The following is a 16,131-nucleotide window of genomic DNA, read 5'->3' as shown; positions in this document are numbered from 1 at the left end:
AAAAAACTTTTAATATTTTCTACTCAAAAGTTTCTAGCAAATAATAGAACTTACCTTAAAGCAATTGTGAAGTCTCCAGCTTCTCTCATGCATTCATTTGCTGAGCACCACTTCCTGTGTCTCAAACTATGTCAGCAGACTGGACTTCATGCTGGGAAGTAGCGGTAAAATTGGCAGCCCTCACAGATACACACCAGAACCATTCACAGTTACAGGTATTGGAAAGTTAATACGTATATATTCTTATTTAGCAAATATTTATTTTGCTACCTAAAGTAATGGCTGCAGTTGTTTCCGTTAAACTCTGACAAGTAGACCTCCTGACCATAGTGCAGGCCACACTGTAAACTCTGTTCTAATGGAAAAAGGCAGATGGGAATCTGACCATGGTCATCTTTAACCTAGAAACTGGCAGAAGTATTCTGGTCTCTGACTTGCCCATTCTGAAAACCCATTTTCCCATGAGATGCACGAATTGTTTTCTTTAAGAAACCCTCCAAAATCTACACTGGTGCCAGAGAGATTCTGCAGACTAGATATTGATGCAGATTCTACAGCTGGCCTTTAGAACTGCTCCTGGAATAGAGTGGGCAACTTTATCTTAGTGACATTCCATTTGTAGTAAAGATTCTCTCAAATGCTAATAGAAAAAGTGAATTATGACCCCAGCACTGTGATGGCAACTTTCTGGGTCTCTGCTCCTGCAAACTGAGTTTCCTCTCTGGCACTTGGTGAAGCTGCTTGGACAGACTCCAGCTGAATCATGCCATGTTAAAGTCATTCGTCATGAACTGTCAGTAAACTCTGGGCATGCTACACCGCTTCAAGCACTGCTCACCCCCGGCTGGGGTCATCATCAAGTGAAGAGAAAGCATCAGAAGGTGATAATTTTGGAAGCTGATAAATGTTAAGTTTTTTAAAATAATACAAGTGAAGCTGTGAGGAAAGGCAACCCCTTTGTACCTTGTAATGCTTTTGGATACACTGTTGGAGAAAGCAAGCACACCAGTGGCTGTCCAAATAAGTTTGTGAAATTCTGTAACAGAACAGTTAAAACATCAGTTGTTATTTTGTCTTGTTGGTTGGAACCTCAATATATGTTTAATACATACAACTAAGGAGGGGATGAGTGGGGAAGGAAGGGACACACACAATAACTGAAAGTAGGCACTAGTTTCATAGAAACAAATTGCTTTTAGGTAGTAACCCATCACCGTAATGGACTTACTTTAATAACATATTCTGTACTCCAAACAACAAGTTTGTTTGTTTTCAGGCCAAAGACCAACCTGGATTAGCCCTTTCAATTACTTTCCTTGCCATTAGTTTGGCTGTCCAATGAAGGTAAAAATATTGCTTTTTCCTAGCAGTAGGACTGTTCACACTGGAATAGGACAGCCACAGGTAGGATGAGTATTAAAATTGGCTCCATTTAAAAACAAATGTGAACCATTAAGCAGCTGCTATGCGAAAATACTGTTTCAAGTTAATTGCTTAATCAATTTTCCTTCAATATTAGTAAAAGCACACCATATTTTACAAGAATTCATCTGCAATTCAGAGCACTGCATTGTTCTACACTGACACACACAAGGAGCAGAAGATGCATTCTAGAATCTACTTCTTATAGAAAAAGAGGTCATGAAACATTTGTCCAGTTTAGTTACTAATCTGAGTTGTTCTTTTCCTGCTAGCAATCTTTCTAAAACTGAAGAGTTGCAATGCCTTATAAGAGAGAGATCAGGATGTCGGTATGACACCAGCGCACACATTCACACTAATGAAACAGCGGCCAGTTCAGTGCAATTCATAGTTCCCTTCAGATTACATATTATAAACCTAAAATGCACGTTAATGATCTTGGGTTCAAGCCCCAAAAGGATCATTTACCTACTGTAGAACCATCAGTCCCTCAGCTCAAAAAAGAAGGGAGGTCCCAATTCTGGATTCTTTCTGATTTCTGCCTAACAAGCTGATATTTAAACTCCTTGCAAAAGTACTTTAATTAAACTAATTCCTTTTAAACATGTCAAAATACTAACAGTGGCCAGGTCTAATCAAAGTAATATACATTTCCCATGCCTAGAAAAATACTGACTAGGCTAAAAGCTCTGTTCCAAGAAGAGCCCAAGTGAGATTTATGGACTAGATATTAAGATTTTGGTGTCTAATGAAGAATCATCAGAAACTATTACTGTGCAGATGACTGCAAGGCAAAAAGAAACGGATACGATTGAACTATATAGCACGGGTGGCTGAACTGCGGCTCACAAGCCATACGTGGCTCTTTTACAGTTACAATGCAGCTCGCAGACACCCCACCCGTTCTTCACCTCCCACACTGGGGACAGCGGGGAGGAGGGAAAGCTCTGGGCTTCTACCCTGTGGCCGGGTGGTGGGTTCAGGAGCTTCTGCTAGAGATGAAGGGCGGGGGGGGGGGGCGTGGCAGCGCACACAATTTAACGCCCCCCCCCCCCCCCCCCAACAGCTCGAGTCATGCCCCCTCAGGCAAATCCCCCTTATCCTCAGCAGAACCTCCCTGCAGCTCCCAGCTGTTGGCTCCATGCGGCAAGGCAGCAGCAAATCCCTGGGAGCAGCCGCTACCTTAGCTCCCTGGGAAGACACAGCAGCAAAAGCAGCAACTCTCCCTGCTGTTTGCTGCTGCCTTTCGCCATGGCCTCAGCTTGCCAGCTCCAATGAGCGGGGCTAGCAAACCCTGGCAAAAACATGAGGGGGAGGGGCACGGGCACATGACCACCCCCCCCCACATACATATCGCCTATAGCTTCTGCCCAGCAGGGAGGGGGGGCGACTCAGGGCTTCAGCAGCAGTGGGGCCCCAGCTCTCAAACTTCTGAAGATTGTCGTATGCATAGAGTCAGTATATTTAGCTACCCCTGCTATTTAGGAACCATTTAGAACTCCAGGGGTATGTCTACACAGCCCACTAAGCTTGGGGCTTTGTGACCCGGGCCTGCTCTGGTGTTCCACGTCCAGGAGCGCCTGACTGATAAGTAACACCACCCTGGAGGGTATTGCTGACTGCAGGATATCCAGCAGCTTGTGCTGCAAATCCCTGACCTCAAGGAGTGGAATCAGAAGAGCGCCAGCTACCTCTTTGTGAGGTCTGGAAATTTCCGAAGATCATCGGCCCTGGATGGTGGCAGAGGCATAACTGCCTCATCTGGAGAAGAGGTTGAAACAGGTGTTTGACAGTGGCTTCATTATCTGCCCTGGCCTCCTGCTCCTCAAAAGTCTCCTCCTAGTGGTGGGCCAGTTGGGGAGGAGAGGGCTGTGCAACTCTGGCCTCCCTATGGAGGAGAGTACCGATGGTCTGGCAAACTCATCAATAGGCAGTCCAGAGTATAGCCATGGGACGGGGTGGGGACGGGGGCACAATATGGAAGGGGGGGTGGAATACAGGGTTGGTTCTGCTACCCTTGATTAGGAACCTGATCTTTACCTATGACTGTCTAAGAATGGGCTCCTGAAGGGATATGTTGGAGAACCCTGAACAGAAATAGAGAAGACCAATTAGAAGTTCCAGGCAATGGAGGAGCACCCACAGAAAATAATGGAGAGTCCTGCGGTACCAGAAGACAGTAGTCTGGAGATTGGGGTCTCAGCCAAATTATACCAGCTGGCTCAGCCTTCCACCATTCTACCATCCCTCTCAGCCCTCTGTGTAATTACTTAATTGCTTCCCATTATGTGGTATAAAATCGACTCACATGCATTTGTTCTAGATAGGCTTTTCTGCCTTCTCCAGACTTAAGATATGACGATACCCCAGTTCCTCGATTCCAAATTCCGCATTCTCTAATTGGCAGAGGCCCAGATCACTGCACTTCCAACCCACCCTACAGGCTACATTCATTGGCACACAAGAGAGCTCGCACGAGATGAGGACAAAGCACTTTTGGTAGTCAGCCTGCTCCTCTGGAGCTTGCCCCCAATAGAAACAGTGAAGCACAAACCTGTCTCTACTTAGAGCTGCAAGATGACTCTTGGTCCAGGTTTCTCCAGTGGACTAACTATGAAAACCTGCTCTCACAACTGACTGGCCAGATTCCTCCTCTGTCCCTGTGGAAAAACTGTGAGCTGCAGAGGAGCTCTTATAATGTTAATTACTCAATCTAAGCCATGCAAAGTGCACACTTGTCATGGTGATGGGCACCTACTAAATGTTCCTAAATAAAGCAATCCCCAGCTTTGGATGGGTACAACCCAGATATAAATATCAGAGGCATTCCTCTGTCCTTTTTGCCTCCCACTCTACCCCCATAAGAGCACAGTGGTCAGCTCTCTTGCTTAAGTGCCCTGCTTGAGGAGGAACCAGGCGATTTCTCTACAGCATGTTGTTCAGTGTGACTATGCATGCTGCGTTGATAGAGAAGAGATACAAGAAAATGAACGTTTTCTTTTCAAGACCTATTAGCAGGTCTCCTTTTTCCTAAGACCGTGGATGCAAAAATGTTTTAAGACCAGACACCTTTCCTAGAGATAACCTCTGCTGGCTAAGGAATAAGGGACAGTGCCTACATCCCTCAGAGGGCCAGTCCAAAGTCGAGTAGAGTATTTCACAGAGGTGCTGAGTCTCTCTAAGAGCATGACATCACTTCACGGCAGGACTCCCTCCCTGTCATCACCATTTAAATTCTTCAGGAGGAGAAGGAATGACAGAGTGCACATGAGCAGAAAGCAGCTTTTGGGAGAAGTACTATGAGCAATTCATGTTACTGTCAATACGGCTAAGTAGTGCCATTTAAATGTCAAACTAGCGACTGTCCTCTCTGAAAGGATCAGAGCAGTAGCGTGGAAAGAAGTCACTACACTGGCTCTGACTTTTCACAGTTGCACAGAACCTCTCTCTGCGCTGACATGCTTTGACTACAAAGCATTTCATCTCCACTCACAACTCACCCAGGGACATTTGCCAACAGCACTAGTTACATATTCTTACTGCAAGTCACCAAGCACACTTGCAGAGCAATAACATGGGACTTGCATTTACCGAGGGCTGGGAAACACTACCACAGCTGGGCACTCCACTATTTGCCTCTCATTGAAAACTATATACATATTTATGAATGGTGATAGTTTTGTAAACAGTGTTAAGGACCTCATGTCTGAACTTCAGGAAATCTATTTCAAACGCTCACACTAACTTTCCTGAGTTCTCTCCAGAAAGTCACAAACAATGGAGTCCATCTAATCACCAATGTCCTACAAGTTCCTAGCAGTTAACACAATTCCAAGGAAGACCAAAGTATCCACTTTTCCCCTTGCACACAAGCTGGGGGTAGAGGTTTCTCTCTGCTCTTTTCTTCTGCTGGCTGGTTCGTGAGCTTTGGCATAACAACTAATGTACTGGATAAGAAGTTAGAGGTTTGGATCACTGACCAAACAAAGTAAAATGAGGAGCAGAACTCAGGCCAAGACAGGTGTTTGTCTTATTTACGCATAGAAATTCTACAGTCTCCACTTGGATAGGACCGAGTTATTCCTGAGTTTACAAAGCAACTTACTTCCAAAAATATTGTTTATGACTCATGAGAGATGCATGCCCAAATGAGGGAATCCATGACCTCCACCTGCAGATCCCCTGGGCAGAGAACATGCATGTCCAGAGTTGCAGGTGTACCGAGGTTCCCTAATTCTGCCCTCTCCCATACCAGGCCTACATGTTTTTTCAGAAGCTGTAATAGGAAGGGAGGAAGAACGGTCTTGTGGCTAAGCTGGAATGAAAATAAAGAGATCTGGGTTTATTTCCATCTCAGTCACCGATTTCCTTGTGGCTGTGATCAAATAATTTATCCTCCTTTCTGTAAATTGGGATAATATCTACAAGCAAAGCATCATGGTGAAACCAGTTGCATTAGTGATTGCAAAATCCTTCAAGATGCTTTGACAAAAAGGCACTAGAGAAAAGCAGTGCAGTGTTACAACATTTAGGTCAAAGTGTTCCCAAATTGATGATAGACTCATTTTGAATTATATGATTACTGATATGCTGAGTCTTGTTCTCTATCACCCCTCTCTAAACAGGTGAAACAGACAATGGACACTGGAGAGAGAACAAGCATATTTGGCCACTAGACATCCCTAATGCTCCTTAGAAATACAGCTGCATATGTCCATTTGTCTAATTGTAAATAAGTCAAGTTGTAAGAGGAAGGCATCAGGAAGTGACAGTTTTGCATACCCAGCATGTTTCTGAACATTACATTCATTAATGAAATAATGTCATCCAGAAGTGATTGGTACCTCTGGAATTAATCACACTTGCTTCCACATTAACAATCTACAATTCAGGTAATGAGGATTTGGCACTGAATAATTCTACTATGTCTTTACAGCAAACAGTTACAGGAATTTGTCATTTTTCTAGCACATATTATACAAGAGGAGATGCTAAATGTATATCTGATTTTTGTAGCACATTTGTCTTTTAATTTCTCTTTTTTTTTCTCATTCAGATTTTTTTTTTTCAGATAAATGAACACACCTATTTACAAGGCAAAACTCTATTCATTGACACTTTTCTGCCATTTAAAGCAGCTCAGAGTAGGAGGGTTAGATATCTGGAGTAGAAAAGCAGATGAAGTAATCCCCACCAAAAAAGAAACTATCTTTGATATATAACAAAAATAAACCTCCCACCAGTCCCAATTTTAAACTGTTTTCTTACTCCAGGAGGATTTGTTACTTTCCAATGAGCAGCCATTCATGTGCTTCTGTTCTTGTTCCTATTCAAAAGATCAGATCCTGCCCAGCATGCACAACCTCGACAGAAAAGACTAAATACAACCCATTTATAGTTGGTTTGTTTAAACTGTAGACTACCTGTAAGCACTGTACTCCACCACACGTCTGTTTTCAGAAACCTTACCTTATAGGCAACACTGTTTGAGGAGTCCACAATGATAAATAGGGGCTTTCTTGTGAAAGGGTAGAGATCACCAGGGTGAAGGCTAAAAAAGAGAAAGATGAGACAATTCACACAGCACTAGAACTTTCTGTGAAGCTGCTACAGAGGTCATACTGTCCTGCTCTGAGCGAGGAGGTTTCTCCCTAGGCACATAGCTGCCCACATCAAAGGGATAACAGTAGGATGGAACAAGGCAGCCCAATACTCAAGTTGTAGCTCACTTTACAGGAAAAAACAAACAGAATATTTAAGCGGAAATTTTTTTTGCAGTCACCCACAGAGTATTAGCCCCAAACTAGAGAGGATTTAAAGAGGTGATATAAAACATTAGAAATAGCTGGAAAACACAGTGGACATCCAGGATGATTTAGTACAAGTCGGGCCCGACCAAATTCATGGCCATGAAAAACATGTCACAGACTGTGAAACCTGGTCTTGTGTGCTTTTACCCTATACTACACAGATTTCACAGGGGAGACGAGCATTTCTTAAATTGGGGGTCCTGACCCAAAAGGGAGTTGCAGTGGGGTTGCAACATTATTTTAGGGGGGTAGTGGTATTGCCACCCTTACTTCTGCGCTGCCTTCAGGGCTGGGTGGCTGTTGGCCGGGTGCCCAGCTCTGAAGGCAGCCCCCCGCCAGCAGCAGCGCAGAAGTAAGCGTAGCAGTACTGAAACCACCCTACAATAACTTTGTGACCCCCCCCCCCACAGCTCCTTTTTGGGTCAGAACCCTGACAATTACAACACTGAAATTTCAGATTTAAGTACCTGAAATAATGAAATTTATTTTTAAAATCCCATGACCATTAAATTGACCAAAATGGACCGTGAATTTGGTAGCGTCCTAAGTATGAGGCAACAATCTTTTCTAGCCTTTCAGGAAAATAACCGGGGGGGAGAGAATGGGAATGTTCATAGGTAGTATGCAGCAGAGGTATCAGCCAGTGTTTCACCAGTTCATAGTTATCTTACCCTCTATTAGGGGAGTGAGTCTACCTGAACCCCAAATGTCAGAAACAAAGTGAGAGCCCCTGATGTCATCAAGCCCTTAATGATTTGGGGCTACGACCCCATGGAAAAGCAGTCTGATCCTTACCCAGTTATTTCCTGGGTTGAAAATACTCAATTGGAGTCCTCGTTCTGCTGCTGCCCAGAGCTCCACTACTGCCTCAGTTCAAGGGGCAGAAGAGCAGTCAGTGGTCTCCTGGCTGGGCCTGAAGGGGTGCAGGTCCTCTCCTCCCCCTTGACCACACAGGACAGGGGGAGGGAAGGATGGATCCATTCAGTCAGCAAAGAGCTCCAATAAGAGTCCTGATCCTGTTCCTCCTGAACATCCAGGATTTGGGGAAGGAATGGGGGCTTTTTTTTTTTTAAACTAAGATAGCTATGTCAGTGCAAGCACTAGCATAGCTGCAATTTACACTGGTAAAAAATAGCTACACCACCAAAAAACTTTTCTAGTGTAGACAAGTGTCATCTAGATGCAAGTGGAGATGATGGGCAGTAAATACAGCTCAACAGAAGTTAAGCAGCTCAGTCAGACTGACTCCTTCCGGGGTGCATTCTCTTGCCCTCGCACTCCTAGTTCAACAGACAGGAAACTCACCCATCTCTGAAGTTTTGTGACCTATGCATTTGATAAAAAATAAAAAATAAAAGAGCACACATTTTTTCAGAAAAGTTAAACAGGGTTTGGGGCATCTTTATCAAGAAGAAAAACTTGCTTGCCACTTACTTCCCCTTGAGCTGAACTCATGAAACTCACCAGTGCATCTCCTTGTAAGATTGGTTCCGTTTGTGGATAGCATCACCATTTATAATGTCCCGGTTACTGTTTGTAAGGACACCACCAAAATCATAAGGACCTACAAATGTCAAAAAAGAGATAAGATTAGCTGTCATGCCACAACTTGGATAAAGTGATTATAGGTGTAGCACAAAAAAAAAAAGTAATGAATCTGAACTACTACAGTTTCGAGAAAAAGTGATTATGGAGAGTTTACAATTTACTAGCCATGCAACTTAAAATGTGTGTGTTTTGGTAATTTCAGTGACTAACCTTCTGGTTTGATATTACTGAGCATGTTGTAACTTCTACACTATTCACTTATTCTTCAAAACACTGTAGAAATCATAAGACATATACTGTAACTCATTAGGCTATGTAGTAAAAGGAATGCACATCTAGGTCAATAGATGCATCTCCAGGGACAAGAAAAGAACTTTACATATATTTCATACAGGACAATCAATACTAATTTTAAAAACCACTTGTATCAATACATTCTAGAATCAGAATTTGTCCTTCTAAGGAGTTAAGATAAATCAATTTCAAAATTTTAACTTTTCCAGGGCAGCCATAATGCCAGGCTTTGCAGCCATCAGAGCTCTATTAGGAGCACTGTAAACAAAGCTCATAAGTTGAATAGTTGGTTTTTAAACCTAGTGACAATCCAACATTATCAGTCAGGTTTCAGAGCCAAAGTGATGGCTAGCTAGTCTTTGGAATTCTGTTGTTTCTGAAGTTCTAATAAAATATTATACACTTTTCAAAGCTATGTTGCTCTTTTTTGTCTGGTCCTGATGCAGGCTTAGTGATTATTCCACTAGGCATAGCATCTGGGCTGGCAGTTTAACTGACTAGTGGACAGTGTAGAAGTTTTAAAAATTGCTGTCTCCACAGAAATATCAATGGTCCCTGCAAGAGTGTGCTGGTACAGACAAGTATATATTTCTCAGTTTAGTGGGAGTAATGGAACTCCTCTAGCATTAATGGGATAATTGCATATATACTGAGACTTCCTAATTCTGCACAGTTGGATTTCATCTCCAGTATTTCATTTGCAGATAGTCCTTTCCTGTCTACACCTAAAAACCCCTTCCCTCAATAAACAATTACTTTTCACTTGTAAGAGAAGCTTTAAGGGGTCAGGAACAGAGCAAACTCATTTAGTGCTGTCACAGGTGGCTTAAGTGTGACCTATCAGCCAAATCTGGTCTGTATAATTTAACAATGCAACCTGCAGCTCCCGCTTTTTTAATACAGAGCACTACATGCTGGGAATTTAGTTTTTGCAGGCCACACTTTCCTATTTAAAAACCACCCCCACCCACCCACCTGTGACTGCAATCTGATTCATCATGCAAGCCCCTGGGACCTGAAAAGCTGCCTGTGGAGCTCTCCAGAGGACAAAGATTGGGTGCCTCTACAGTAGAGTAGTAAGTTAGAACAAGGCATGCAGTGAAGTTAGCTACAAAGCAGGTTGCAAGGGACACAATATCGTTAAAACCAAACTGTCCAGTTACACCACACTGTAAAATGTTAAAAGCAATTAAAAAAATCACTGCCACAATAGAAAGTTTGAAGGGATTTTTTTTTCTTTTAGCATTTTGAAAGATTCACAAGTCATGCAAGGAGGATGGAACAAGCATGCATCTTATAAAGGAATGCAAGTCTCAAACAGATGAAGGGCAGACAATATTTAGGATGTTTCAAATAATTTCTTCCTTTAAAGTATTATACAAAAGTAACAATCTTTTGACTGCATTTGCACCAGTTGGCCAGTTTTAGATTTTTAGACTGGATCTGCATCCCAATATTCTGCTGGGTTGAACAACAGGGGAAGATGAGGTGAGGGGAATTATTAAAATCATGACAAGAGCTTGAATTGTCACAACAAACGTATAAGGAGTACAACAATCTCTGCAGAGACCCCTTCAGCCCCTTTACCACCATTTTCCTGAACATCTATTTTGATACTTCAGATTGGGAAGAAATGCCAGATGATGTTGAACCATTTTATTACAATAGCTCTTCACTGACGGGCCAATTGACCCATGGGTCTTCAAAACTCATGACATTTTTAATATTTCAGATCTTTCAAAAACTTAGTCGTCCTTTGAAAAGATTTCAAGTCAGTAGATTGTGTGCTAAACACAGAATTGGCTGTTGTGTGTCCAAAAGAAAGCAAGTCTTGGTAGGTAGATGGGCATATGAAATTGGACTTGTCCTTTAAAAGGAGTGTTGCGAGATCTCTGTGGGCCACTTATCCTGAAATATAAAGCAAATTCAAGCCCTGCTCATGACAGGGAGCATTCCTTTATTGTACCTTCACTATCCGAACGACCTGAGGGAAACACGCCAGTGGCCGACAAGTAGATTAGCAGCACACTGTTCGCAGGCAGCTCCTGAAATTCAAGCAAAGGAAAGGGGCAGGAAGAAAATTCAGACATTTCTTGTAACATGCAACATACATTCTGTATCAGCCTGATAAAATCATTGGTATTTACTGGTGCAATTCCCCTGCCCCAGTTGCCCTTCAGCCTTATGTGGCTCCTTTGCATGTATCTATATCGCTTACGCAGACACTTCTTGAATCAATGGGCATTTGGGATAAGAGCGGCCAGACTGGGTCAGACCAACAGTTCATCTAAGCCCAGTATCCTGTCTTCCAACAGTGGCCAATGCCAGGTGCTTCAGAGGGAATGAACAGAACAGGCAATCAAGCGATCCATATGGGTACACACAGTGATGTATGCTGCAGAGGTACTCAGTTGTATCTTTTTAAATATCTGTGATACGCTGGGTTCAGAGGCTGTAACAGCACCATTTCCCGCACATCCCCTCTTCCCTAATATCTAGTGAGAGACAGACTTCCTGGAACGTGGAATCTAAGAAACTCTCCAGCTGGCCCAGAATTCTGAAGGAGGTCTTAGCTCCCAGCCCCTCCTTCCCCCGCAAAAAAGGGCCTACAACAAAAATAATATCCCAAAACTACTCAGTTGGGCAACTTGCCAAAAAACAACCCAGGGTGCTGGATCCTGCATGGGTCTGTGCAAGAAACTCATATGCATCCATGTGCCACCTTTCCGTTCACTCCCTGCATGGGAGCACCGACATATCAGAGACCCCTGCTTTCTGGGGGAGAGACTGAGCATGCAGGCACGCACAACACCAAACACAGCCAGGAAGTTTCATTTTAGGCTCATCAGCTGTGAGACTGCTTCCTCTGTAAAGAAACAAGTTGTTTTTAGCAACTAAATCCCCAGGTTGCTGCTGGTACAAACAAATATACTGGGCCCTACAGCTATATTAACTGGAAATGAATTTAGCCACTGTACCTTTGTAGAATTCTTAGTAAAGATACTTATATATTTAGATCAGATAATCTGCCACTGAGACAGAGAAGTCATTAAAACTTCCATCCTATGAAGAGGATGGAGATTAACCCTTTGCCATTTACTTTACAATTTAAAAAGGCTACTAAAGGCTTAGTTTTCGGGAGGGGGGGAGTGAGGGGGATCTTCTTGACTCAAGTCACTTTTCTTTAGCAAAATGTACCATTCTAGAGATTTTTTTTTTTAAATCAACTGACAAATACACCTGATTTTACAAACCTTAAACGCTGCTGCTAAGAACGTATACAGCTGGCTGAAGGTAGGTTTATACAGCAAGTACTTATGGGGATTTTCCCGCCTAGCAGGTTTCTCAGTCGACTCCTATTTGAAAAAAAAAAAAAAAGCACACCATGTATATTCCTAATATAGCTTTATCTTTAAACTTCCATTTATCTGAATATTCATCTTCAATGTGCTTCCCCAACGTATTGGTCTGCCCATGTAGCATTCTCTACTGAGTACCACAGTAACAAAGTTCATGTCAGAAACCGTTTGACAGTCCGTATTCAAGCTTACAACTCAATGCAACTTGCCACCCAAATCCTGCTTTTATCCTGGATTATAATTTAGAGAGAACAAGGTGAGAAAATGCAGTCTCCAATTCAGTTAATTCCCAATCCCTTAATAAAGCTCCTTGACCATATCGTCAAGGACACAATGTGAATATAGCACACGTCCGCTTCAGTCTAGTGCCTCGTTTTTTACTTTATTCTCCCAAGACAAACATTTTCTTCCATTTTATTTGTACCTCAACACGCTGCTGTGAAGTGTGCCGACAAAAAACAAGGACTGGCAATTCTTCCCTTTGTCTACAGATGAAACACAAAATGCATCCTAAATATCTAGACTACACTAACAGGGATGACCCAAATGAGAGGGACAAACTGCAAGTCCAATAAGCAGAAAGAAAAGAGAGGGGCTTTTGGGAGGACAGCAAACAAAATAAAGTCTTTCCGTTATAACCAAACAATACTTGCGACTGAAGCTTCCACATATAATAGAGAAGCTATCCTTACCCAAGTCCAACTCTAGAGTTTGAACTCCCTTTCTGTAAGTATCAGAATAATCGTTATAACAACGTAACTGCCATGCTCTATGTATAGAGCAGAGAGAAGATCACCTAAAGTTAACAGAATTCTGTTGCCAAGTTTGCAACTGAATATGAAACTCACCTGCATTCCAGGTTTGTTCATTTGTGAAGCCAAGTTCATTGGTTCCCTTTCCAGTGCTTGCAACATTCGGAACATGTCAACCGTTAATTCACTGAACTTTACCTGCAAGAGGAACGCTGCCATCACTAATGCATCCTGTCTGGCATAGGGTAAATAGGTACTCTGCTTCCTAAGAATTACCCAGGTAAGAGCATTGAACGGTGTACTGAAAAGATTAGAGTGCAAGACTATACAATGTCTAAAAGCACCCAACATTTGGTTAAGATACTCGTAACCCCACTGCTGACATGGAAGTATAGAGGTAAGATACGAAAACCACTTGACCTCATTGTTAGCTAAAGACAGACAAATTCCCCAGTCTTTTTGAAAAGATGTTCGTCTGTTGCATTACCCGTGCTCCAATACGTCTGTTAGTCTGTAAGGTGCCACAGGACTCTAACCACCTGTGATGTGACCCTCATATGTGCAAGTGTCACATAACAAGCAATGCAACAGATTGGGTTTCTCCAGACTGTCCCACAAAAGACATGGCACTAGCATGTTTTAAATGTGCACAACAGGCTTCAGGTGTCAGAGAGAGATCATTCTTAACTAGCATAATGGATACAAGTGGTAAAAAAAGGTGTGTGTCAATGGGCTGATATGGAGAGGTCACTTACCTTGCAGTAACTTGAGTTTGAGCAGTTTTGTCGCTACGGGTACTCTTTCGTAGGAGGTGCCCATGCACTCTTGACTAAAGAATGCAAAGTACTGTGTGCAGGGCTGCACCTAACAGCACCTTGTGCCTCCAAATGAGGGCATATAACAAGAGGCACGGACCTGCAGTCACTCAGTTCCTTCTTGACTGTGAAGCAGAGCTCCACAGCTGAGAGAAAGGGGGAAGGGAAGTAGAGCACCCATAGGAACAAAACAACTTGAACTCAAAGTTACTGCAAGATAACTAACCTCTTCTTCAGGTATGTGTCCCTATAGGTGCTCCACCATAGGAGACTCCCAGCAGTAACTCAACAAGGAGACCAGTCCAAGACATTTCAAAGGATCACCACCAAAGGTAGCATCATCCCTGGAAGCAGGTAAAATGGCACAATGCTCGGCTAAGGAATGAACAGAAGACAAATTGCAGTCCTACAAGTTTCTGTTACGGGAACGTCTTTCAGGAGAGCTACAGATGTGGACTGCGCTATAGTGGAATATGCTGTCACTCCGTGAAGGGGCTGCATCCCAGCAGATTCATAACAGGTTAAACAGAAACCCGAAACCCATTTCAAGAGTCTGAGTGTAAATCGGTTGTCCCTTCCTCTTCTGTGCAGTCTACAAATAATCTGGGAGAGGCCCAAAACGTCTTAGTCCTGTCCACGTAGAAGGCAAGAGCCGTTTGGACATCTAGTGTATGTAGGCTGGCCACCACTCTGGAAGCATGAGGCTTTGAGTTCCTGGTATGTGGATCTCTTGATTAACATGATATTCCAAAGAGCTTTGGAAGAAGTAAGGATGTGCTACAGCATAACCATATTTCTATAGAAGGTAGTAAATGGTGTGTCTGCCATCAGAGCACTGAGCTCTCTCAGAGGTTCTATAAAGAACCAAGTCTTGAAGGAGAAGTGGAGGAGAGAACAGGTAGCCATCAGTTCAAAGGGGGTTTTCCTCAGGGCACTGAGATCCAAATTAAAAATTCGCATTGGGGGGGCCAGAGGCCATACCAGGGAAACAAGTCATGTAAACCCTGGAGGAATCTGGCTGTACTGGGATGGGCAAAAAACTGAGAAGCCATCAAAACGTCGAAGGCAGTGATAATGGGCAAATGTACTCATTGCTAGACAGCATGTCCACAAATCCAATAGTTAGTCTAGGATTTTAGAGAGCAGAACACCTCTTTAGTCTATACAAGCACCAGAGAACACCAGGAATGCAAGTATTTCTAGTTTTGAAGGTAAGTTTTGCAAGTACTAAGTTTCCTGCTAGATAGGAGAACTGACTAGACCTTATCCAAACATATTAGCTCCATGCTCAAGAACCATCTAGGAACCATGCTCTCAGATTCGGGGGGGAGGGGGTTCGGACAGACCAGGGTCCCAGAGTTCTGGGACAGGAGATCCTTCGTGAGAGAAAGTCTGGGAGGCATTGCCAAAAAGAGGTGAAAGAGGTTCAAGTACCACACTTGTCTTGGCCAGAATGGCGTTATGAGAATAACCATCCCTTTCCTGTTGCAGTTTAAGGTCTTCAGGATCAGAGGTAGAGCAGGTAAGCACATCACAGGATATGGGGCCACAGTTTTATCAGGGCAGTCTCTATCCCCCTGCTGATTCATATGTAAATAAGTCTCCCCCTGTTTTGATTCCACACTGCTCAATTTACATCGGAGACAGGTCGATAGCTGCCTTCCCTCGAGTTCAGGAGAAAATCTGTTTCTCCCTGGGTTTGGTCACAGACTTTGAAGCATATCAGCAAGTATCCATAATTTCTCATATAGTACTTCCAAAATATATGTATTATGATATTAATCACCAGTAAGTCACAGGCTTTCATAAAAGACCTTACTAAATAAAATTTTTTAATACAGTAATTTGGATTCAGTTGAGTCAATTACTTATCATCTGAGGTTCAGACCCTCATCATTAACAGTTAAGAGATATCTCCCCCCGCCTTGCTAGTTTGATGGCTTTGTTTATCTTTAAAGTAAGTATACCTTCATTATCTCTGCTTGTCTGACCAACCTGCTTGTCAGGCAAATACGCATTCCTTTGTCCAAAGTGTGTTTGGCAAGCAATGCATAAGAACATAACTAGCCTATATGTATAGCTTTGTACACACAACATACAAGAATATTAATGATCAGCCAGAGCCTGCCAC

General features: G+C 42.9%; 1 protein-coding gene across 2 annotated transcripts in view; it reads right to left on the bottom strand.

The window, feature by feature from the left end:
• Window positions 1-16,131, bottom strand: part of SCAI (suppressor of cancer cell invasion) — a 107,428-nt gene that overhangs the window by 11,418 nt on the left and 79,879 nt on the right. For both annotated transcript variants that reach the window (XM_073313759.1, XM_073313760.1), the window contains exons 10-15: window positions 13,282-13,383; window positions 12,329-12,430; window positions 11,041-11,119; window positions 8,697-8,796; window positions 6,892-6,973; window positions 964-1,036 (exon numbers count right to left, since the gene is read on the bottom strand). In XM_073313759.1, coding sequence (XP_073169860.1) covers window positions 964-1,036; window positions 6,892-6,973; window positions 8,697-8,796; window positions 11,041-11,119; window positions 12,329-12,430; window positions 13,282-13,383 — 538 coding nt within the window. The remainder of the gene's footprint in view (window positions 1-963; window positions 1,037-6,891; window positions 6,974-8,696; window positions 8,797-11,040; window positions 11,120-12,328; window positions 12,431-13,281; window positions 13,384-16,131) is intronic.

Source organism: Lepidochelys kempii, chromosome 16 (assembly GCF_965140285.1).
Source record: "Lepidochelys kempii isolate rLepKem1 chromosome 16, rLepKem1.hap1, whole genome shotgun sequence".
NCBI classification, from domain to species: Eukaryota; Metazoa; Chordata; order Testudines; family Cheloniidae; genus Lepidochelys; species Lepidochelys kempii.
Note: the sequence above shows the minus strand (reverse complement) of the source record. Positions and strands in the feature narration are given on the sequence as shown.